At 51.4% G+C, this 22,863-nt stretch overlaps 1 protein-coding gene across 1 annotated transcript in view; it reads left to right on the top strand.

The window, feature by feature from the left end:
• The first annotated feature begins 10,740 nt into the window (after nt 1-10,740).
• RAB11FIP4 (RAB11 family interacting protein 4) overlaps nt 10,741-22,863 on the top strand; it is a 114,928-nt gene continuing 102,805 nt past the window's right edge. Inside the window, exon 1 of the mRNA XM_063112697.1 lies at nt 10,741-10,899. Within this exon, the coding sequence (XP_062968767.1) occupies nt 10,741-10,899 (159 nt within the window). The remainder of the gene's footprint in view (nt 10,900-22,863) is intronic.

The following is a 22,863-nucleotide window of genomic DNA, read 5'->3' as shown; positions in this document are numbered from 1 at the left end:
TGGACTATGTCTCACATCTGTCATGGGCCCCTGTGCCCATGGTTTGTCTGCACAGGGCTTTGCTTTCTGGTACACTCTTGGGCTAGTCTGGCGATTCTGAAATGCCTCACCAGAAGACTTGATTCCTACGGGGTGTTGGGGAGGGGGCTGGAGGTGCTGGAAGAGTAGTAAAAACTTAACCAGTTTAGCTGGTAGCATCTCGGTGTTTTTTCCAGAAAGTGGCCTGTCCCCACCACCACCAAAGCAAACCCTCGTGGTGGCAGGCATCGCATGGCATTCACTCTCATCCTAAGCCCTTCCTTGGTTTCTATGAGTAAGACTGCTTTGCTGCTCACTGCGTATCAGAACAGCCTCGTCTAAACTCTCTCAAGTGCAATTAATTGTCCCGAGTAATTCACAAGCCTGCCTTCATTATAAAATCAGCCTTCATACTGAAGTAAGTTCCATTTAAAACACTTTTGGCTGTCGATACAGCAACATACATAGTAACTGTTGGTTTGAGTCACATCGTGTTCTTTTAGAAGTGTTGGCTAATCAAAATGGAAACTTCATAATGTAATGTGAAATTGTAATCTTAATAGGTGTGGCTTTTTTTAAAGTAACTTCTAAAAATCCATCTATGCTGTGCGTGTACATATATACATATAATGTATTGTCTGTATATATGCATAATTAAAGTTTCCAAAGCAGCTTCATACATTTTACCTAAATTGGGCCAAAATACCTTTTTTTGGTGTTATCTCGAAAAGGTCAAACTGCAAAATTTTTCTAGGTCCATTAGCATACCATGCGTTTATGCTGGGAGTCGTAAAAAGAATTGTCACTAGTAATAATAGATAGAATTAAGCCTCTGGTGTTACAGGATTCAGAACTTCCCTCCACAGGGGCCACTTCCTCGATTAAAAATAGGGAAGTCACACTGCTCAGAAGTTCAGAGAGCATTACCCAACTCAAATATTTTTAAGGGAAGAAAATGTCTACAGATGTAACCTCAGCTGATTGTACGCATTTGTTCAAAGAAACATTTCCAGTTGGTTATAATTGTGCCCAGCCCTGTGCTAGGCATTGTGAATATGAAAGAAGAAAGCTTGGTCTCTGCCCTGTATGAGTTCATGATTTCGTGGGGAAAACAGACATATAAACAATGATCACGGTGGCCCAAGATATGGACAGGGTTCTTGCAGGGTCACAGATGACTGGCAGCGTTGGTGACTGAGGAGTTGGGTCTTGAAAAATGACAGGAAGTTTGTCCAGGTAGAGAGATATGTGCAGTGAGCAGTTGAAAACAGTGTTCCGGAGTCTTTAGTGTACAAGGGTAACGGAGGCTGTGGACAAACTGGTCCCGAGAGGGCAAGTAGCAGAGAAGAGTTTGGCAGAAAGCAACACACCACAAGCGAGATTGGCTCATTGTGTTATTTTCCTCGATTTTTTGGTCCCACTTTGGGGGAATGCAGCCTAATTTTCTACATTTAAAAATTACATGAAAACATATCTTAGCCCCAAACCACAAAAATAGGGGCACTCTTTCTAGTCCAGCTATTCTAAATGTTTTGAGTCTGGCCCAAAGTTAAGAGGAATGAGAAAGCGGCAGCGAGGGGTGCTCACTTACCAACTTGGGAATTTGTGAACGGGAGGTGGAAAGGGAGCAGGCCATCTATGCCTGAATCAAAAACTCAACCGCTGCCGCCTGTACTCTTAGCTAGGATTCTACAGGAAACAAAAAAATTCATTACCAAAATACCAAGTCTTTTTGAGTTTGCAGCAGTCAGTCACTCAGCAAACATTTGCTGGGCCTCTGTTTTCACAAATCAACTGGAGCACAGCACCTCTTGGAGATGCTTTACAGAGCCCATCTGCTGCTCCTATGACTGCTTTTCTGTTACAATGTTGTGATCAACTATCTTCCTACCTCCCTGGTTAGACTGTGCTCCTTCAGGTACAGGGACCATGCTTTGTTGGAAGGTGCTCAATAGACGGTTGCTGAATAACGCTTAAGGTTTTATGTTATCAGGGAACTACATAAATAGAATTATAGGAAAAAAGACCCCATTCTCAATAGCAACCCCAGGGCAAAATCTCTAGCAAAATAGAGATGACCTGTTGAGAACTCTAATCCAGATTTTGAGATTTCACAGATCAGTGAAATTCCCAAAATACATTTTATATATTTAGCATTTAGAAACAAGAAAAAAAAAAAATCTGACATAGTTTGTTACAAAGGTCATTTCAACCCCAAAAGAGTAGGAAAGGAGGGAATCACAGGATAAAGTACAGATCTTTAAAAGGAATTAATTTTGCTTTATAAAAAAGTCACTGTGCTGTCCTTATTTTTCTCCCATTGCTGTTAATTCAGTCCACACAGCGCTGCTCAGCGGAGGCATGTGAGGGGCTGGGCTGAAAGGAGGCCCCAGAAAATGGAGAGACAGACCCCGGTCCTGGACGGGAAAGGTGAATATTATGGAGTGCCAGTTCTTCCTAAGAGAATGTACTGGCTGGACACAATTTTGATCAAGATCCCAACAAGAAGAGTGTATCCAGACAAAATGATCCTAGAGTTCACCTTGTAGAATAGACAAAAGAGCATAGCTACGAAAAAAAAATTTTTAAGGATAGTTGGAAACTTTTCTTACTGGGTAGTAAATATAGACATTTAAAAATATTTAAACCCATAATAATTAGACTAGGTAAATAGGATGGAACAGGCTAGAAGGTCCAGATTATGCTATGGTTTTTTAAAAAGCAGGAGTAACCCCCAAATGTCATTGGCTTCAAAGCCACAAAGCTTATTTCTCACCCTTGCTACATATCCCTCAACAGTCAGCAGGAGGCTCTGCCAACTCATTCCTTGGGGCCCCAGAGTGACTGATCAGCCACCACCACAAATGGCTGGCCATCGTGCCAGAGGGAAAGAGAGGGCTCAGGCTGCGCTGCCCCGTCGACCCCGGTGATGATAGAAATGTTCCATATCTGCACTGTCCAGGACAGTGGCCACTAGCCACCCATGGCTTCTGAACACTTGAAATGTGGCTAGTGGGAGTGAAGAGCTGAATTTTTAAAAAATTTTAATTACATGTGAATAGTTGCCTATGGCTAGTGGCTACCAGATTAGACAGAGCAGCATCTGGAAGGTCTTGCATCAGCAATTAATGGCTTGAAGCCAGATGTGCAGTCGCTTCTGCTCACAGTCATTGCCAGAACTTGTCACACAGCTTTACAAAATAACAAGGGGGAAATGCCGGCCAAGAACATTTAATGACTCCTACAATAGGGAAGGACTTTGTGAACCTAAAAGCAATGGAAGAAATCCTGAAGATCCTGCTTTGCCTAAGAGATTAAATGTCCCCATGTCCAAAAATCCCACAAAGTTAAAAGGCCAACCAATGGGAAATTGACCGTAATATAGAGTTCATAAAAATTAATTTTAAGAAAAGACCCAAGTAGAAAAACAACAACAACAAAAATGGGCAAAGGACATGAATAGATAATCCACAGAAAGGAAATACTGTACCAATTGCTAATTACTGTAAGGTGGAAAATATATCACACTCAGTAAACAAAAAAAAGCAAACCAAAACAGTGGGATGTCATTTTCATCTGTCGAATTAGTGAAGACGTTTTAAACTAATACTTGGTGCTGGTCAAGAGTGCAGTGTGGTGGGCTCAGCCTAGAGAAAGAAATGGTGAAAGAGCTAAGACTTTCATCAAAGTATTATTTATAATATCAGAACACCCGAAGACAACCAAAATGTTGGTTAAATTAGCTACATTCACCTAGCACTTTCTGGAAGCTGACTGCTTCCTTATGTAGCCCTTTAAAATGGGCTTAAAGAATAACATTTAAATTTGGGGGAAAATGTCCAATAGAATCCAGAGTTTTAAAACTGCATATGAAGTCTGATCCCCGATTATGTAAATAAATAGATAAATATAAATATATGTGTGTATATACAGTTTATATAGTTTATACACAGGTAAACCGTGAACAGGAAATGCATCCAATGTTTACAATAACTATGTATGGTTAATTTTTTTCTTTTTTATCTGTATATATTTTCTAAGATTTTTGCAATGAGTGTTATTGCTTTAAAAACAAGTTAGGTTGTTTTTAAGAGGTGAGGATAATGCTGACTTAATTATACTAATAAAGGTGTACATAATAGTGGAATTTATTAAATTAACTATCATCTCTTGGGCATTTTTACCTTTATCCTTTTCCTTTTGTCAAAAGGTGGCTTTTTTCCTAATTTAGATTTCAGGGAGGTGGGTTTATTTTCCCTTCCTAGAGGACTATTTGCATAACTGGTTTATAATGCTTCGGGTGAACTGCCTGTCAAGTCCACTGGCTGGAGAGGGTGCTGGTCCCCACCAGCCTTTCACTGTTATTCTGTTACTTCTGCTCACAGCTTACGATCTTTCAAGGTTAACAAGGTTGATGGGAATGGTCCTTGTCTTCAAGAAGTTCTCAGACTACTCAGGGGTGTATAAATCCATATAGTTGTATAAGTACATAGTGAAAAGTGTGCACACAACTATAATGCAACCATTTTCCTCGACTCTTTGGTTCCAGGCACCTGCTCCCCATCCCCGTTCTCCTCCTGCTGCTCTGACAGCACTTCCTTCACCCTCCTCTTTACCCTCGGCTTTTTTTCTGATCTTGGAATGATCCCTTCAGCCCTTTGAAGAGGAGCTGGTGTCCTGGCCAGGGGAGGGGCAGCAGATGAGCAGAGCATCACAGTGCATCCTGAGAACACTTTAGGGGAGTCTGCATGAAGTTCTGTAAGAGCAGAGCCATGAGGACAACTAAATCAGGGCAGACTTCTTGGAGAGGGAGGCATTTGAAGGATGACTATGGGGGTGGGGGAGGGAGGACAATCCAGGCAGAGAGAACAGCATGTGCAAGACAAGCCGGGTATTTCATTGATCAAGTCCATGTTGAATTGCTGTCTTGGAGTCTATGCCACATAATGCCTGGGATATAGCATGTGCTCAATAAACGTGTACCTGAGTGCGGTAGATGGTGTTGCTGTTCTGCCATGCCTTACAGAAGAGACCATCGTACTGTAAATAGGGCCTTCCAGCTTGCACACGTGAAGGACTTAGGAGTTTTTCTTTTAGGCAGAAGTGGGCAGTAGAGAAGGCTGGAAGCAGGAAAACGGGATGATCCCTGTGAAGTGGATTTACTGCCAGGAGGTGAAACCTGTGGCAGACTACTTCCTAAGCTGTGCGGAGCCAGGTGGTAAATGCTGGTGCCCTGCCCAAAAGCCACTTTCAGGAGCCATTTCTATGGCTGATGAAAGGATTTGGAGCCCAATTGGGTAGAATAAGTAAGATTTTGGCATTTCTTCTTAGAATCCTGGAAGGAATTTTAGCAATCAGCTGGTCCTGCTTCTGAGGGTTAGAGAAGGTTCTGGGTGGGCACCACTCCCCAAAAGAGCTCATGTAGCAGAGGAAGGTTGAGGTCTCTGGACGCCCTGCTGCGCCCCAGTCCACCAGGGTCCTCCGTATCCCCCAGCAGGCAGCGCTGGCTGTGTCTCCAAGCACGCGGCTGCTCTGAATCTGCTGATGCGGGCATATTTTGAGACAGGGAAAGAAGGAAAGTAAGTTCACACCACCTTCCTCCCCTCCAAAGTGATAATTGCTCATGGTATAAAAAAAAACCTGGCAGGTTGTAAGCAGGAAGAAACTGTGAATCCTGCCCCATTTCCAGACAACATGGATGATGAAGTCAAGGCCCATAGATGAAAATACTGAAATGCTCCCCCTTTTAGCCTGGTTCTAAACTGCTCCATATTGACACACATAATAACCACCACGTTTCAGGTACATGCCAGGCACTGGGCAAGGCATGTTACATTCATGTTCTAATTGAAAACCTGCAGGAACTCTACAAGGTAGGAGCTCCTGTCCCAATTTACTGATAGGAAAACTAAGATTCAGAGAAGTTAACTCGCCCAGAGTCACAGGGCTTGATGCCCAGTTCAGCTGCTTTAGATTCCAAAGCCTGGCTCTTAATAATCTTTAATTTAAACTTCCACATGATGTTTATGCCATACATATTTGTTTCCCATGGCTTCTCTGCTGTAAACTACCACAAATCTGGTGGCTTAAAACAACAGAAACGTATTCTCTCACAGTTCTGGAGGCCAGAAGGCCAAAATCAAGGTGTTGGCAGGACCATGCTCCCTCCAGAGGCTCTAGCGGAGAGTCTTTTCCTCGCCTCTTCCAGCGTCTGGTGGCTGCCGACATTCCTTGGCTTATGGCTGCATCACTTCCATCTCTGTCTCCGTGAGCACATTGCCCTCTTCTTTTTGTGTCAGATCTGCCTCTGGTCCCTCTTATAAGGATACTGAGATTGCATTCAGGGCCCACCTGGATAACCCAGGAAAACCTCCCCATCACTAGGTCCTTAATCACATCTGCAAAGACCCTGTTTCTAATAAGGTAACATTTACATGTCCCAGGAATTAGGACATGGATATTTTTTTTGGGGGGGGGGGCATTTTTCAACCTACCACATTATATTTTAATTTATTGCCCAGTCCTTAATTTATTGCTTTTCAGACCTTAATTGTGTTTGTATGGGACATTGTGCGAGGAGCTGGGAGCTAGAGAAATCAAAAGAGACATGGACACACAAAAGAGAAATGCCTTCAGGGACCTCGTGGTTACTCCTGTGATCCTTCATACATGTTTCCCAGATGCTCTTGGGATAGATAACAGGGGTAAGAGGTAGTAAGTGTAGGCACAAGCACAATAGCCATCACTTACCACCTGCCGCTACTGTTCTGACATCCACACATATTAACTCACTTGACCCTCACCACAGCCTTATCCAGTAAGGTGGTCTCCACAGTCTGTACTTTTCACCTCTCTGCACAGAATGCTGCTGGATCACAGGGGAGACGCAGTCAGGGAGTGAGGGAGGGTGTGGATATGGAAGGACAGGAATTGGTCAGAGGAAGCGGAATGGGGGAGGGGGGAGGAGGGGAGACCCGGGCAGAGCGAGGCAGGAGGGAGCTGGGGTGCTCCTGGCCGGGGGCGAGGAGAGGCAGGAGAGCATGAAGCCCCGCACAGATGTGAGCTCAGGCTGTGGGGACCCTTGAGGGGTTTTCTTTCTAGAGAATGGCCTGGAATGCCAACTGTCCCTCCCAGGTGTATTTCCCAGCTTATGTCCAGCCTGCGAGGCTGCTGCAGCTGTTGGAAATCACTTGGAGAATCGGAGGTCTCTTGGAGGAAGAGAGGCTCCCAGCCTTCTTGCTCACCCCTCTACCAATGGGCCTCTTGCTTCCCTGGGGCAACCCCCACGCCCTGATATTCCCAGCACTGAGCAGGGCTCTGGTGTGTGTATCCTTTTGCCTCACCTGCTCAGGGTTGCACTTTGAGCTCTAGGATCAAGGTGTTGGGAGCCCTGGGGTCCTGGTCCTAGGTCCACCTCTAAGGACCTGAGAACCTTGTAAATTGCACCATCATCATCTCTGAGGGTCCTTTGAGTGGGTGTTCAGCAGGCTCTTCTGAGCTCCCAGAGGCTGGGATCTCCGTGCAGATCACACTGTGTGGTGACTACCCAGTATCAAATTCAGCAAGGACAGGGGCCGGGGCTGCTCCGTATTCTCCATCCGCCCAGCATGCCCAGCTCAACACAGATGCTCAATAAAAAAAAGTAACAAACCCAGAGAGAAGGCTTGTGATGTGCCATGCTGTCCCCAACAGCACAGCGGTGAGCAGAAGACCCAGTGCCAAGCCCACATCTGGTGGCAGGGGCAGGAGTCCATCAAACCATCACCCAACACAGGTAAAATTGCAGAGGTTCCTGGGCAAGGAGAGTCAGGGGTCAGGGAGGGCTCCCCTGAGGAAGGAATTTTTGAATTTGCCTTGTTCCTGTCTTCAGGCACAAGAGTTGCTGATCTGGTTGTGAGCACCTGGCTTGGTTCATCTGGGATTTGTTCACACTCAGGTCTGAGGCCCCCACGTCTGCTGGCTGAGATGGATGGTCTCCCTGCTCCCCTGCCCCCCTTGGGGGGATTCAATACCAGAGAGAACTCTGAGAACCGTTTCTGCTGCTCCTACCATGGGGGCAGCTCCAGCTCCTGCCCATCTCCTTTCTGTGCTGAGCCTCTTGGCTGAGAGAAAATGGGAATGCACTGACCTTGGAGGAACTCTTATCAGGGGCCCAGGGGTGGGCAGCAGCCCCCAGCTCCCGCTCCCTACCTCCCTGCCAGGGGGCTTTCTGGATCTCCAGCAGCCAGCCTCTGCCCTTCCCCCTCCTTTTCCTCCACTTTGCATAGAGCAGGTGGAAGGGAAGCTTATCCAGACCCTTTGCATATATTAGCTCTAATCTTCAGTCACCCTATAAGAGAGGTACTGTATTAGTCGTTTTGTGTTGCTCTAACAGAATACCTGAGACTGGGTAATTTATAAAGAAAAGAGGTTTATTTGGCTTACGATTCTGGGACAGCTGCATCTGGTGCAGACTTCAGGCTGCTTCTACTCATGGTTGAAAGCAGCAGGCAGCCTGCGGGTCCAAGCAGATCACATGTGAGAGGAAGCGAGAGAGGGTGAGAGAGAGCAAGAGAGAGAGAGAGAGAGAGAGAGAGAGATGCCAGAGTCTTTTAAACAACCAGCTCTCACGGAAACTAACAGAGCGAGAACTCACTCACTACCCCCAGACCCCAGAGAGAGCATGAATCCATTCATGCGGGATCCACACCTGTGACTCAAACAGCTCCCAACACTGTCCCACTGGGGATCAAATTTCCATGAGTTCTGGGAGGACAATACATGCAAACTCCATCAGGTACTATTATCCCCACTGTATAGTTGAGGAAACTGAGACTCAAAATATTAAAATATTAGTATCTTGCTGAGGGGCATCCAGCTGGCAGAGAAGCCCATACTCCCCCCAGCCCATCTCCACATCCCCCTCATCCCCCCACCCCAACCATTTTCTGCTTTCCTACATCTTGGACTCTCCAATCCTCAAACCCATAAGTCTTTCTTCCCAGAAGCTGCCTTATGTGGCTCCCTGAGGAATGAAAGTGTCAAAGTGGAAAGGGCAGCTAAAGGCCAAGTTGGCCCCTGGAGCTGGGGCTGGAGAGAAGAGAGCCCAGCCCACGATCAGAGAAGCCACATGGCTTTCCCAGCACAGGATATATTCAGGGTTGAGCAAGAAGACCACAGAAGTGGAAACTGAGGCTCAGACAGAGGAGGCCACACAGTCCGTGGCAGAACTGGGCCCCAGCCCACCCTGGACTCCTTGTCTGGGTGACTGTACTGCTATTGGCTTCTGCATCTAATGGGCCGGCCCATCGTCTCTGTGCAGGGGCTTCCTCTGGACCCACAATTGACTGGAGATCAGGGACATGAAGGTGATTAAGACGTATCTTGCCTTGTAGGGTTTGCCAGCCTGGTCGGGGAGATGGGCACCCCACCAGAGAATGAAAGAACAAAATAGGCCCAGAACTCAGACTAGGAGGCTAGATGGAGTGCCATCAAGGAAGGCTTCCTGGAGGAGGAAACCTCTGTGCAGAGCTGGAAAGCATAAGTGGGATTGGGTTCAGCCAAGGCCTGTATTTGGGTTGGGGGCAACTGTTGCCACGAGGGCCTGGTGTGATGAGCCAGGAAGTGGAGCAAGGAGAGGAAAGCCAGGCCCGGTCTGAGGAGCTGGGGCAAAGGCTCAGCCAAGCACTACTGGGAGGAAGCTAAGGTCCAGGCCCTGAGGCTGCCACCAGCACTCAAGGTGCAGATTTTGCCCCGGGAGCTGGGCTCAGGGCATGCAGGGGTGCCAGGGAAGTGTGAGAGGGTGGGAACCCAGGAGAAGGGAGAAACCTCCCCAAGGCCTTCGTTGTCCCTGGACCGTGCAACAGGCAAGCCTAGTGACTGTCCCTTTACATCCCTTGTCCCAGAGTCCCTGCTGCAGGCTAGGGCTCTGTTCCCTGCTTCTCCTCTCTGTGCCCTTCCCCTGTGCTGAGATGGGCCCAAACGTGCGGTTGGGGAGGGCAATGCGGTCCTAAGACTATATAGGGGTGCCTGGAGAGGCCGCACAGAGAAGGCTAAGAACAGGGGGTCCAGATCCATCCAGATCTGGCTATGAAACTTGGCTTCGCGTCTCACCCGCTGTGTGGCCTAGGGTAAGTAGTCCAACCTCTCCGGGTCCCAGCCTCCTGAGAGACGACTGTGACGACGGAACACGCTAAGGTAGGAAGCACCTGCCACAGACTGCGCGCTCGGTAACTGCGAGCTCCAAGGAAGCGCTCGCTAGGCGAAGGTGGGTTGACCTTAGGGTAGAGGGACCGAGGCCCGATGCAGGGCAGCGGGTGGCGGCGCGGGTGGTCCCGGGGCTCAGGCGTCAACGCGGCGTTCTCCAAGGCGGGGCGGGGGGCCGCTCCGCGCTCGGGGGCGCTCGCCGCGCACGGGGCAGGCGCGGGCGCCGGTTCTCCCGGTTTGGCAGGGAAGAGGCGAGCTCGGTGACGCCCAGGGAAACTGAGTCCGCGGCGCGCTCCGGCTGCGGCCCCCGCTCGGGAGGCGGCGCGCGGCCCCTTTTGTCTGCAGCGTCCCCGCCGCCCCCGCGCCCGCCCCTCCCCCGCGCCCGCCCCGAGCTGCTGACACCGGGCGGAGGCTGCGCGTCGCACACGGGCGGGCGGCGGCGGCGGCGATGGCGGCGGCGGCGGCGGCGGCGCGGGGCGGGCGGCGGCGGGCGCGGCGGGCGGCGCGGGGCTCGGGCTAGCGGCGGGGCCGGCGCGGATGGCGGGCGGCGCGGGCTGGGCGGGCGCGCCCGCGGCTCTGCTGCGCTCCGTGCGCCGCCTGCGCCAGGTGTTCGAGGTGTGCGGCCGCGACCCCGACGGCCTCCTGCGCGTGGAGCGCGTCGCGGCGCTCGGACTGCGCTTCGGCCAGGGCGAGGAGGTAAGGGCCGCGCGCGCCCCGCTCCCCCGGCTCCCCCGGCCCCCGGGACCGTCCTCCCCGCTCCGCCAGCCCCAGGCGGTGGCTTCCTTCCCGGAGAGATGCCGCCCGTGCCAGCCCCTTCCCTCCGCCGGAGCTGAGGACCTCGGAGCGGGGGTGGCCCCTGCCGAGCCGGACCCTCGCTTTCCGTCCTTAGCGCCCGTGCGGCGAGCGACACGCGTCACGCCCGGGGTGGCCTCCCTGCCCGCCTTCCGTCCTCGGCACTGCGGGGCCCTTTGGTGGTCTGCGGACCCACGGGATGTCTGCGGGGAAGGAGCCGTCACAACCTGGCCGCAGGACCCCCGCCCCGCACCCCACCCTGCAGAGACCAAGATGCAGGGGTCTGTGTGCGCCCCCCGGGCCTAGCCGGGGGCGTAGGGGACAAGTAGGGGCTCCCTGCAGCCTTGGCTCTTTGGCTGCACCCCCCTGCCTATAACACAGAGGAGGTGTCTGCTTAGGGCCGTCCTGGGTTCTCCGCCCAGCCCCGTGACCTGGCCCGGCTGGCAAGCGTCTGTGTTGGCTGCGGCAGGCGGCCGGGGCCACGCCTGGGGAGTGGTACCTGAGCGGAGCGTCTTCCTGTGGGGGCGCCGCATCTATGTGGGGAGAGCAGGAGTTACGTGGGTTGTTAGCAGAGCTGGAATCGGGTGGGCGCTGGTGCTGCCAGTGGGACAGACCAAGTGAAATCAAGAAATGTCCAGTAGATCAGTGTCCTGTTACTGCCATCGGCACACGGACTGGTGACTATGTCTTAGGAGCAGGACAGGGCATCCATCTAGCTGGAGAGCATTCTCCACCCTCATGGTACTGTCAGCTCTGAAATGGTCAGGGTTTTTCTCCTGGGGACAGAAGCCCTGATTTGTAGCTTTCCAGTGCCACCCAAAGCCTCAGAACCTGCATGGGGAGCCTGGGGCCATGGGCCTCATATGCGCACCGGCTGGCAATCTGTTCCCAGGACAAGCCAGGCCTAGCTGGCACTTTGCAACATGGGAGAGGTTGGGTGGCGGCAAGGTTGGGCCTGTGCTTCCCTGTCACCTGACAATTGGGAGGTGATAGATAATCATCTCTCCATGGGCACCTGGGCCGGGACCCGGGGTCCCTGAGAGCAGTAGGTGGAAGAGAGTGAGGCAGGTGTCAGGTTTGAGAACTCAGTTACCCCATCCCAGGAAGCTCGCTGCTGCAGTTGCTGATGGAGCCCAAGTCTTTCTAGCGGCCGTGGCCCCCTCCCCCCTCTGTGGGGCTTTGCTAGGGGCCCTTCCTGCTGCTTCCATGATCCTTCTCCTTCCCCAAAGGCCAGCCAAGCCCTCCTCCCCTTTGCCAGTGGCTCCCATCTGAGGCAAGCTGAGTAGATCCTAGCATGGGGATAGCTCAGCTCCCTCCTCTCAGTCAGTACACAGGCTGCAGGTGGGGAGAAGCCACCCAGCTCTGGCTAAAACCTGGAGTTCCGAACCACAGAGCCTCCGTGGTGGGAAGGGCCACCAGCCTCAGCCACCTTATCCCCAAGGTGGACAGCTCCTATCATTAGCACCTTCTCTTTCATGCAGTCTAGAGACAAACCTGCTTGTCATTTAGTCATCATGGTTCTGCGCAGGGACTCACATGAATCTCTCTAACACATGGCAGCCTTTAAATATTTGACAACAATGCTCCTGCCCCTTGGCTCCTTCTCACCCACTCATTCCCCATCTTTCCTTCTCCAGGGAAGCCCCAAGCCATTTCCATGCGACCTGGCAGACTTCTGGCCCTGGAGCTGTTATGGACTAATTTTGTGACCGAAGGGCTGGACCAGGAGACCCCAGACCCGTTCTAACCCCAAGACCTCACAGGCATGCACGTGGCTCAGGGTGGGCCTCCCTTTGAATGATGTACCCACCACACTGTCCACTCATGTGAAGTTTCTGGCCACCAAAACCTCCAGGGATCTGTTTTAGAGACCTCTGCCAAGCCTCCCTGGGAGAGGATCAGGGACTTCTTTCTTTTTAAAACGTAATTTTATTTTATTACAGAAGCTGTTTATACGCACTGCAGAAAATTAGAAATATGGACAAGCAAAAATGAAAGTATTAGAGTCCATCTCCCAGGAAGCCCTCTGTGACACTTGGTCAGGTCCTTCCAGAGGAAGGATCTGTTCTTCTATGTAGATTTTCTCCATAAAATGAGATCATACTGTGCATACTGTTTTGTAACCTCGTTTTTTCCAGCAAATGATCATCACTTTTCTGCTTCAATAAATTTTCATCTAATTTAATATGCAGACCTTTTCCAGATTTCCCTATTTGACCCAAAAATGTCAATTTTTGTTCTTTTGTTTAAGTCAGTTTCCTCTCCAGGACTGTGCAGTGCATCTGGGTGTTGCAGTCCTTAGATCTCCCTCACTCTAACACAGTTCCTTTCTTTTTTTTTTCTTTTTTTCTTTTAATAATCCAGACTGGTTGAAGAGATCAGGCGTGTTGTCTGTGTCAATAATTTCTTGAATCTAAGCCTGTTACTTGACCCTTATTCCTATTAAGTCTCATCTTGTTCATTTCATCTCATTGGATCAGCCAAGAGAGAATTTAAGACACAGCCGCTGTCACTCTCAGATGTTGTGCTGTCTGCAGGCTGGGGAAGCTGGTGCTTTATGTGTCTGAATCCACAAGGCTGATTAAAAAGGCAGGGCAGGACCACGGACAGGGCCCTGAGGCTCTTGTAGGGGCGGTTCTGCTCACACTGTGTTAACCGAGACCCATGGAAATCTACTTTGCAAACCTCCCCACCACACACCAAACTCACACATGCATTTCAAAATAGGAGTGTCATTTCCCTGCAGATGGAGCTCCCTTACAAAATGCTATATACTCTGACAGTTTCTATTTCATTTATTTAAAAATCAGGTGGCGACATCGATTTTCCAACTCATTGGTGCTCTAGGGTGGGTAATTACCATTCATTAGATATGGGGTTCAGTGAACTTCTCAGAGCTGTTTGTCCACATGTTACCAATTACCCCCAGAATACCAGGAATGCCAGGATCAAATGCTTTGCAAAAACCAAAATATACTAGGTTGCAAAGTATGAAATAAATATCCATGATGCCATAATGATATATATATCTGATTGAATGAATGAATAATTAATGAATTTAAAATAGTAGGAAAATCTCCCATATAAAAAAAAATCCAAGTAATTTATGCAGATAATTCTCCCACCAAAGAGGTGACGCATGCTTCACTCCCCAACTCTTAAGTATGAGATGTGCATAAAGAGGACAGTGTGGAAGCGAGGGGAGCAACTTTACAGTGGAGAAACCTGACAGACAAGTCTCAGAATGTGACCAAGGTCAACATCAGCAGTGATAAGTCATGTTGGTAGTGCGCATCCTTGGTAAGATGTGATGAGAATAGCACTTGACCTCTGTGATCTTCCTCCCCAAACCCATAACACCATTGTAGTGAGGAGAAAAATATCAGACAAATCCCAACTGAGAGACTTTCTGCAAAATACCTGATTAGTATTCCACAAAATTATCAAGGTCATCCAAAACAAGGAAGGTCTGAGAAACTGTCACAGCCAAGTGGAGCTTGAGGAGATGTGATGTAATGTAAGTGTAATGTGGTGTCCTGGATGGGATCCTGGAACAAGAAGGGGACATTAGGTAAAAACTAAGGAAGTCTGGATAAAGCACAGACTTTAGTTAATAATAATGTTATACACGTATTAGCTTGCTCTCTCATATTCCCCTAATTTACTGACCTGGGAGTCATAGCAGAAAAGGGAAGACAATGATATTTGATGAAAACATTCCTTTTAAGGAATGCAAAGATGGGTGGGGAGGACACCACCGTCCTGACCCTGAAAGTCTACAATACCATGGGAGCAGAACTGTGCCAAGTATGTAAAATGATGGCTCAGTGACCTGAACCCATGTATTGCTTTTTTCCCAACCTCTCTAAGCCTTTTTTTACTCATCCATAAAATGGGGATAAAAACAGTCCCCATTCCATAGGGTTATTGTGGGGTTTAAATAAGTTAATATATGTAGAGGGTTTAGTCCAGTATCTGCACAGAATAGGCACAATATCAGAATGGCTGCTGCTGGTTTTGATTATTATTACTATTATTATTTTTGAACGCTTGCAAGCATCTTTGAGGGGCTGTCCTGGGCTGGGGATTTGCTGAAGTCAAGATCTGGGACCGGGGGCTGGCCAGTTTTTTGGCCAGGGTTTGATCCCTGTACCAGCCAGCTGCCAACCTTAAAAAAAAAAGGAGATCTGGAACCGGCCTCTGATGTTCTCAGCTCACTGTCCTTGCCCAGCTGAGGTCTTCCAGCCTCTTTGCATCCTTTCGACAGTTAGAGAATTGTAGGCATTGAAAGCAGCCAGAGATATCCTGGACCACACTTTCCTGTGACAGATTTTTCTGCTTTTACCCATTCAAAGGTCAGCCTTTTTGCTAGAATAATGGAAACAAAAGAAGTTGCATAGGTTTCTGCCATCCACTAACCCAGCGTCATCTCCTGAGGGGTGGCCTGTCCTTTCTGCTGGGATTGGGGTTCCACTCCAGCTTCCAAAAGGGCACGTTAATTATTGGGGGGAAGCAACTCATAATTTCCCCCTTCTTTGCAGCTGCCCCTGGATGTGTCTGGAAGCAACTGAGGCAACGTGCCTTGCTCCTTGTTCATATTGAGAGGAGATGAAATAACGGTCTCATCTGGGCTCCCAGAGTCCTCCTGTCCCCTCTGGACTAACAACCACTGGGAATGCCACAGCCATTTGGTCAAGCTGGGATGTTTGAACTGGCAAAGAGGGCGAGCTGCTATGAAGGGCCGAGACTTAGGAGCCAGCCCTGGGGCTGAGATACGTGGGCTTCCAGGGGCAGGAGAACCTGCTACTGGATCTGTGTTCTGCTCAGAGGGAGAGGGGACTGGGTGCTGGGGAAGAAACAGCCGTGTCCCCCACATCTGTGGCACCAAGCTCTGGGGTGGGGCGGGGTGGGGGGCAAGCCCTAGCTGGGATGCCCAACACCCTCGGGCCTCTCCTGCCTGTGCCACGGTTTGGCTGTGCTGGGGGGAGGGACATTTCAGGAAAGCCCACTGGGACTTGTCCATCTTGTCACACACTCTTGACACAGCCTGAATTCATTTGGCGAAGGCTTGCTCAGTGATCATGGTGTTGCTCCCAAGACACCAGGGTTCCAGAGAAGGGGGAAGTGCCAGGGTTGTGGGGGCTTGGTCGGGGGTGGGTGTGCCTCCCTTGTTAAGATGTGAATGGGGGTGGAGGGGAATCAGGCTGTCCAAACAGCAAGAGGGGCCCTTGGAGGGATGTCAGTGGGTGGAGACCCTCAAAGCATCCATGACCTCCCCTTAGGGGCGTTCAGCCTGTGAGGTAGGACTTTCCCCTTTTATGGGTGGGTACCGCAGGGCTCAGGGTCACCAGGCTGGGCAGGCAGAGAGGCTTTCAGACCTGGTCCCAGCTTTGAGGCCCAGAACTTTCCCTAGCACCTTTGGGAAGAAGACCAAAGAGGCAAGGAAGGGGGAAGGCCAGGGCGGACGGAGGAGCATTCCCTGTGGCTGGTGGCTGGGGCGGCAGAGCCTGCAGAGGGGCGGACCAGGGCTGGGTGGGGAGGGGCCGCCCAGGGACCTGGTGAGGGTGGATGGCTGAGAAGCCACCCTTCCTCAGACAGGGCCTCCGCCACCTGGGATGGTGAGAGGTCAACGCTGGTCAGTGCTGCCCTGGAGGCAAGTGCAGATTTGGGGCTGGTGCAGCCACCAAGTCCCTGATAGGCACCTGACTCCTGGTCATGGCCCCACCTATATGCCCCCCACGTGTGACTTGGTGCAGGTGGGAAAGCAGGTGTTCACAGGTGCATTTGTGCAGGGTTGCCGCAGGAGGGTTCTGCCTTGGCCCTGGAGTGTATGTTGGGGTCCCCCCCCCTGCTCCTGCAGCAGCCACTTTGGCCCACCCTGTGGTCATCCCCACCCGCGGGCCTGCACAGTCCCACCAGGTCACACAGAAGGGGAACCTGACAGCTGGCTGCGACTGACAGAGCTGAGCCGAGCAGACCTGGGTGGAGGGGAAACGCCCCCTGGCATGGGAGCAGTGTCGTGTCTGTGTCTGGGCTGAGTGTTGTCTTGCCCCACCCCAAACTATTGGGTGAAAGCCCTGAAATTTTTATAGAGTGATTTTTATGGAAACATCCCTTACATTTACCCCATAATACATGTTTCTGGGTTTAAATTTTTTATTCCATTAGCTTCATGCGTACCTACTATGCACCAGCACTGCTCCAGGCACTGGGAACAGCAGGGACCTGGAACTCACATTCTGATGGGGTGGGGCCGGGGGTGGGGGCGCACGGCTAGAAAAGAGGCAGGCAAGGGGATCAAAACCACTGCCAGGCGGTGTTAAGTGCTAGGAAGAAACATAAAGAATCGAGACAAAAACTGATGCCCTTGGAATGATGTCACAGATGGACATTTAGGCGGAGCCTAGAATGAAGGGGGTGGGGGTGCTGCACCTTGCAGATATCTGGGGAGGGTGGTCCAGGCAGAGGCAGGAGCCGGCCTGGGGGTTAGAGGCACCGTGAGGAGCCAGTGGGATGAGGGGGCGGGGAGAGAACCAAGGGATGGGCAGGGGCTGGTTCTGTGGGCCTTCCCCGTGGGGGCTTTTGCTCGGAGTGAGATGGAAGCCCCCAGAGGGTTGTGAGCAGAAGAGAGGTAGGCTGTGACTTGGGTGTAGACAGGACCATCCTGGCTGCCGCATGGGGAGAGTCAGTGGGGGCTGTGGAAGTGGGGACCAGTGAGGGGGCGGCTCCTTCATGCTGGTGAGAGCTGCTGGCTGCAGGGCGCGGGGCGGGAGCGGGGGAGCCATGGAGAAGGGGCTGGATTTTGAAGATAGAGCCCATTGGAAGTGGGTGTGAGAGAAGGAGAGGGTGTGGGGGTGGGCTGCCCTGGCTGGGTGGGGAAGACAGAGAGGAGGGTTGGAGCGAGGAATCAGGGGTCGCACCTGAGTGCCCACCTGCCAACCAAGGGCAGATGTGGGGCCAGCACTGGGTCGACGGTCTGAGCGCATCCAGCCCAGCCCCTCCTGCAGGCCTGTGGCTTTGTCCCCTTCCTTCCACCCCAGCCCTCAGGTCTTACTGCCCCCAACAGAGGAGTTTATTTGAGGGGAAAGCACAGGACCTGATAAGGTGTGATTTAGCCCCCTTTAAAAACCAGGCATGGGTGTGGGGTCCAGGGACTCTGCCGGGCTGACTGGGACCATCTTGTCTTCGAGGATGCGGCCCAGTCTTGCTGTCTTCTTTCTGGGATGCCAACTGCCCATCCGCTGGCCTGAGAGCTGCCCCTTGCCTCCTCCCTGCACAGATAAGAACTGACTGGAGCCACCGTTAGTTGTTTGAATGTGTTGTTGGCGTGACTGCGGCCCTCTCCAGCGGATCCTGTTTGGAGCCACACCCTGTTAGACTTGGGGCTCTTAGATCCCTCCTGTCCCTCACTGTCTCCCCACCCCCAGCATCTTCAGGTCCTTGGAGCCATAGCTTAGGGCCATCAATTCCCTGCAGCCTGTCACCCCTGGGGTCACTGCTGAGGCCACATTGTCCATAGCTTCTGTGCTCTTGGGGACAGGGTGAGCAGAGCAGCCCAGACCCCAGAAGTCTGTTTACCAGCAATCCAAAAGGGAATAGCCTCCGTGTAGCCGTAGCCCAGATGATAGCTGTGAGGGTCTCTGACTTCCCTTTAGACCTACGGCCTTGAGTCTAATCCACGCCTCACTTGCTGCGGCTCAGAGCTCACAGACACAAAACTCAGAGGAGATCGCCAACTTTCTCCAAAAGCGTTTATTGATTACACGTGAGCCTGTATTGGGCATTGTCGCCAGGAAGATCCCAGTCTAAGGCCAACACCTAGACAGGTTAGACAGAGGGCTGATTTGCACCAAAACAAAAACTGAAAAGAGAAAATAGGTCATTAAATGGGACCATCCTTTCACTGCTTATATCACCCTAAAATAGCTCTACCAAGAGATGGGGGCTCCCTGCCTCCCAAGGCCAGCTCTGTCTTGGCAGGGCTCTGGCTGAGCTCTCTTCCATACAATGAAAGGAGGTCTGTCTCCTAGAGTGTCTTCTGTTCATGCTGCCCATTCACCAACGCATCCATTTATACAAGCGCTTATCCGTCCATCTACCCATTCATCATTCCCTTCATCCCGCCGTACATCCAGCCACCTACCTGCAGATCCACCCACCCACCTACCTGCCCATCCACCCACCTGTCGACGTGTCTACTCATCCACTCATTCCCTGTCCATTCGCTAGTCCACCTCCCTGCTCACCAGCCTCCCCGTCCGTCCATTCATCCATCCACTGTCCAGCATTTACTGAGTGTCTACCACACACAAGGCCTGAGCACACAGACCCAGGGATGGGGACTGGCATTTTCAAGAAGTGTCCGGTGGCTCCATGTGGTCAAGGCACAAGTCGGGCTGGAGCAGAGGCCAGATGGTGACCTTAGGGAGGGCTCAGGAGCCAGGACCGTGTGGCTCAGATGAGCTTTGGACAAGCAGCCACACCCCAATACCTTCACTGGAATTGTGTTTTTGTGGTTCCTCCCTTCTAACAGCGTGGGGTCTGGTGAGGGCCGAGGCCTTCCCAACAGAAGTGGAAGATTGTTTTTAAAGGTGCTTGTAATGATAGATGGCCTCCATTTGCTTATCTGTAAAGAGGAGGGCATACCCCTGTTTGTGGGACTGTTCCAGGGACTGGAGATCATATATATACTGTACATACATAAAACCTGGCATGGGCCTGTTGGCACAAATTCTTCAGCCCACCTTCTCTGTGACACATGCCAGCATCCCTGCTGCCCTCGTCCCAGGACTCCTCTGACCCCTTTCCTCTACCTGGTACTTTCCAGGGACAGGGCTCCCTCATGCAATGGCCAAAGTTTTTCCTGCAGCCACTGGTGGTTTTGCATACACAGAAGGGATAAGGGAACCCAGGGAGGCCACTCACAGAATGTGCTGGCTGCTGTCGTGTTCCTTATTCTCTTTCATCCTTGCAGCAACTGGGAAGGTCCAAGAGCTGAAGTGACTTGTCCATGGTTCCAAAGTAAGTGGAGGAGCTGGGATTTGAACCCAGGTCTGTCTGATTCTAGAGCTGCCTCCTTAGCTACCTGCAGTTGGGGGTCTCAGGTTCTTAGAGGGTCAGGAGAGGGGGAGAATGATCTGATCTGAGTTTCACTGAAGACTCCTGCATCTGAGGAGAAACACTGGACATTGGAGAAACCTGAAATCCAAGGCTTCATCTGGCTTTCTGAGCCAGGAGTGATCTAGGTTGTGGGAAGGGAAAAAGCAGAAGCAGGTTAGTGATCTGCAGAGCAAGCGGGCACTGCCAGGGGCCCTGCCACAGGCCCTGTGGCTGGGCCTTCCCAGCACTATGCTGGAAGATGCTGCTGTGGAAGGCATCAGGTGCCAGAGAGCCTGAGGTGTTAAAGTGGAGGGAGGCTGCCAGGAACCCTGCCCTGAATTATGCATCTCCACCCCTTCCTGTTCAAGGGGTGATTAAGTAGCCCCGGGAGGCCTGTGTTTCTCTGGCCGCTCCGGTTTCCTGCCAGGCACCCTCTACAATCCTGTGCCGGCCTGGCCAGGGCTGGGGCTGGACGGGCTAACACATTCTCTGGCTCCTCCAGGTTCTTCAAAGCCACAGAGGCCCCATCGCCCAGCCGGCTGTGACCCCCTCTCACTCTCCGTCCCCTGCCCCTGCTTCCACTCGCCCCAGCATCTGAGTTCAGGCCAGGCCAGCTCTGAGCGTCTCTCTGTGCCGCAGAGCAGTGGTTGGGAGCTGGCTCGGCGTCAGACACACCTGGTTTGAGACCCAGCTCTGCAACTTGCTCACCTCTCTGTGCCTCAGTCTTCTCATCTGTAAAGTGGGGATAATAGCAATGTGTGTTAAACTTTTAACACCATTTCATGACACATAGTAAGTGTTATAAATATTTGTTCATATGACTGTTACTCCAATTCTAGGTTTCCTGAATGAGTTTTCTAGGTTTTCATTCGTTTATAGATTTTTTTGAGGGCCTGCTCTGTGTCATGTTTGGGGCTGGAGAATGTGCAGATCATGAGATAGGATTCTTTCCCTGAGGGAGCTCCCTCCTGTGGGGGAGGCAGACTGAGATAGAAATCTTTTTTTTTTAATTTTTTATTTTTATTGACAAATAATAATAGTATATATTCACGGGGTACGATGTGTTGTTTCAATACACATATATATTGTGGAATAAACGGAACATGTCCATCACCTCACGTACTCATCATTTCTTTGTGATGAGAACATTTGAAATCCACTTTTAGCAGTTTTGAAATATGCAATACACTATTTTTAACAATGTCACCTTGTTGTGCAATAGGACACCAGAGCTTATTTCTTCTGTCTAACTGAAGCTTTGTGGCCTTTGACCAACATCCCCTTTCCCCACCCCGGTCCCCTCAGTCCCTGGTCACCACCATTCTGCTCTAAGATGGGAATCTTGGTAGCACACCTGGGAGGTGGGTGGGGCTAGAGCTGGTCTGGGTGTGGTTGGGTGTGAAGACGGGAGTTTCCACTCTGCCCAGGAGATGGGAAAGCCTTTCCAGAGCAGATGCTGGGGCTGAGTCTGGAACAGGGCCCACAAGGGGAGAAGGGACGGACGTGTAAGCCAGAGGGGAGAGACTGGATGGGTGCAGAGGCCCCCCTGGTAGGCGGGAAGGCAGGTGAGGGAGGGAAGGGGCTTACCAGGCAGGTGGAGATCAGAGGGCGGGGCTGGATCTTTGTCCTGAAGGTGCTGGGATAAAATGTTAAAGAGGTTTAAGCAGAGGAGTGACAGGCTGTGTTGTGTTTTAGACACGCCCACCTGGAAGTAGCGTGGGGCAGAGGAAAGGAGGCCGAGGTAGATGCCCCTACCCTGGTCCAGGGACAAGGAGGGGGACCCTGAGGATGGAGAGAAGGGGAGGGTCAGAAGGCAGCTTCCGGATGGTCTACAAGACCTCAAGTGAGTCTCCTGTGATTCCCGCCTCTGTGACTGTGGTGGTCCCTGAGCCCAGTGCGAGGGTGGCCACCAGCTCGAGGACATTCACATGTCTGCCAAGCTCACGTGGCTCAAAGGCCTGCCCTCACTCTCAGGAATCCTTCCAAGAGCAGCTGCTCTTTATTTTAAAACCAAAAAAACTTCCAAATATTGTTGATTTAGAAATTTAAACAACTTTATAGGAAAAGAAAGCTAACTGGCACTGAACTGGATATCTGTACCTTAAAAACCACATCCTGACCTTGGCGGTGGCCCCCATGTGATTATGATCAGGGAGCTACTTTGACCTCTTTCCACCTAATGGTATTTCCTGTGCCACATCCTAGGCGTGGGATTGGTCCTCGCACCAGTCACTATCAGTGTCTACACAGTGTTCCTGCATGGCTCGCTGAACCCAGCCCACCTGTCGGGGTGCATGGGTACCTGAGCTTGGTGTGGGCAGGTGCATGTGCTCCCTAGGTGGTGCCCTCTCTGGGGGGGGTTGCTGTCTGGAGCAGGGTTTACTGCTGAGGGCCTGAGGGAGGAGTCGTGGGCACCCCACGTTGGGCTGGTCCTCCCTTAGTACCACTGGCTGTCCCCTGAGCTCTGCTCCCAGCCTGTGTACTCGGCTGCTAGCCAGAGGGCTGGCCTCTGGTGTGGGTGTCTCAGAACCCCTGACCCCCATCAGGCACTGCCAGAAGACACCTGCCACATCCTAGACAGTGAGTGGGTGGAATGGAGAGCCTGTTTGCCCACTCGTCTGGCCAGAGGCATTGGCCTTTGGGCTTCTGGCCACCTTTTCTGGGGCCATCTAGATGTTTCTCCTACCTTGTTTCCCTTCCCCTTTCCCTCCCCTGCCTCGTGGCAAACCCTGCCCAAGGTGCCTGTTTCTTTACATCCCCATCAACACT

Source organism: Cynocephalus volans, chromosome 10, assembly GCF_027409185.1.
Source record: "Cynocephalus volans isolate mCynVol1 chromosome 10, mCynVol1.pri, whole genome shotgun sequence".
Taxonomy (NCBI): Eukaryota; Metazoa; Chordata; class Mammalia; order Dermoptera; family Cynocephalidae; genus Cynocephalus; species Cynocephalus volans.
Note: the sequence above shows the minus strand (reverse complement) of the source record. Positions and strands in the feature narration are given on the sequence as shown.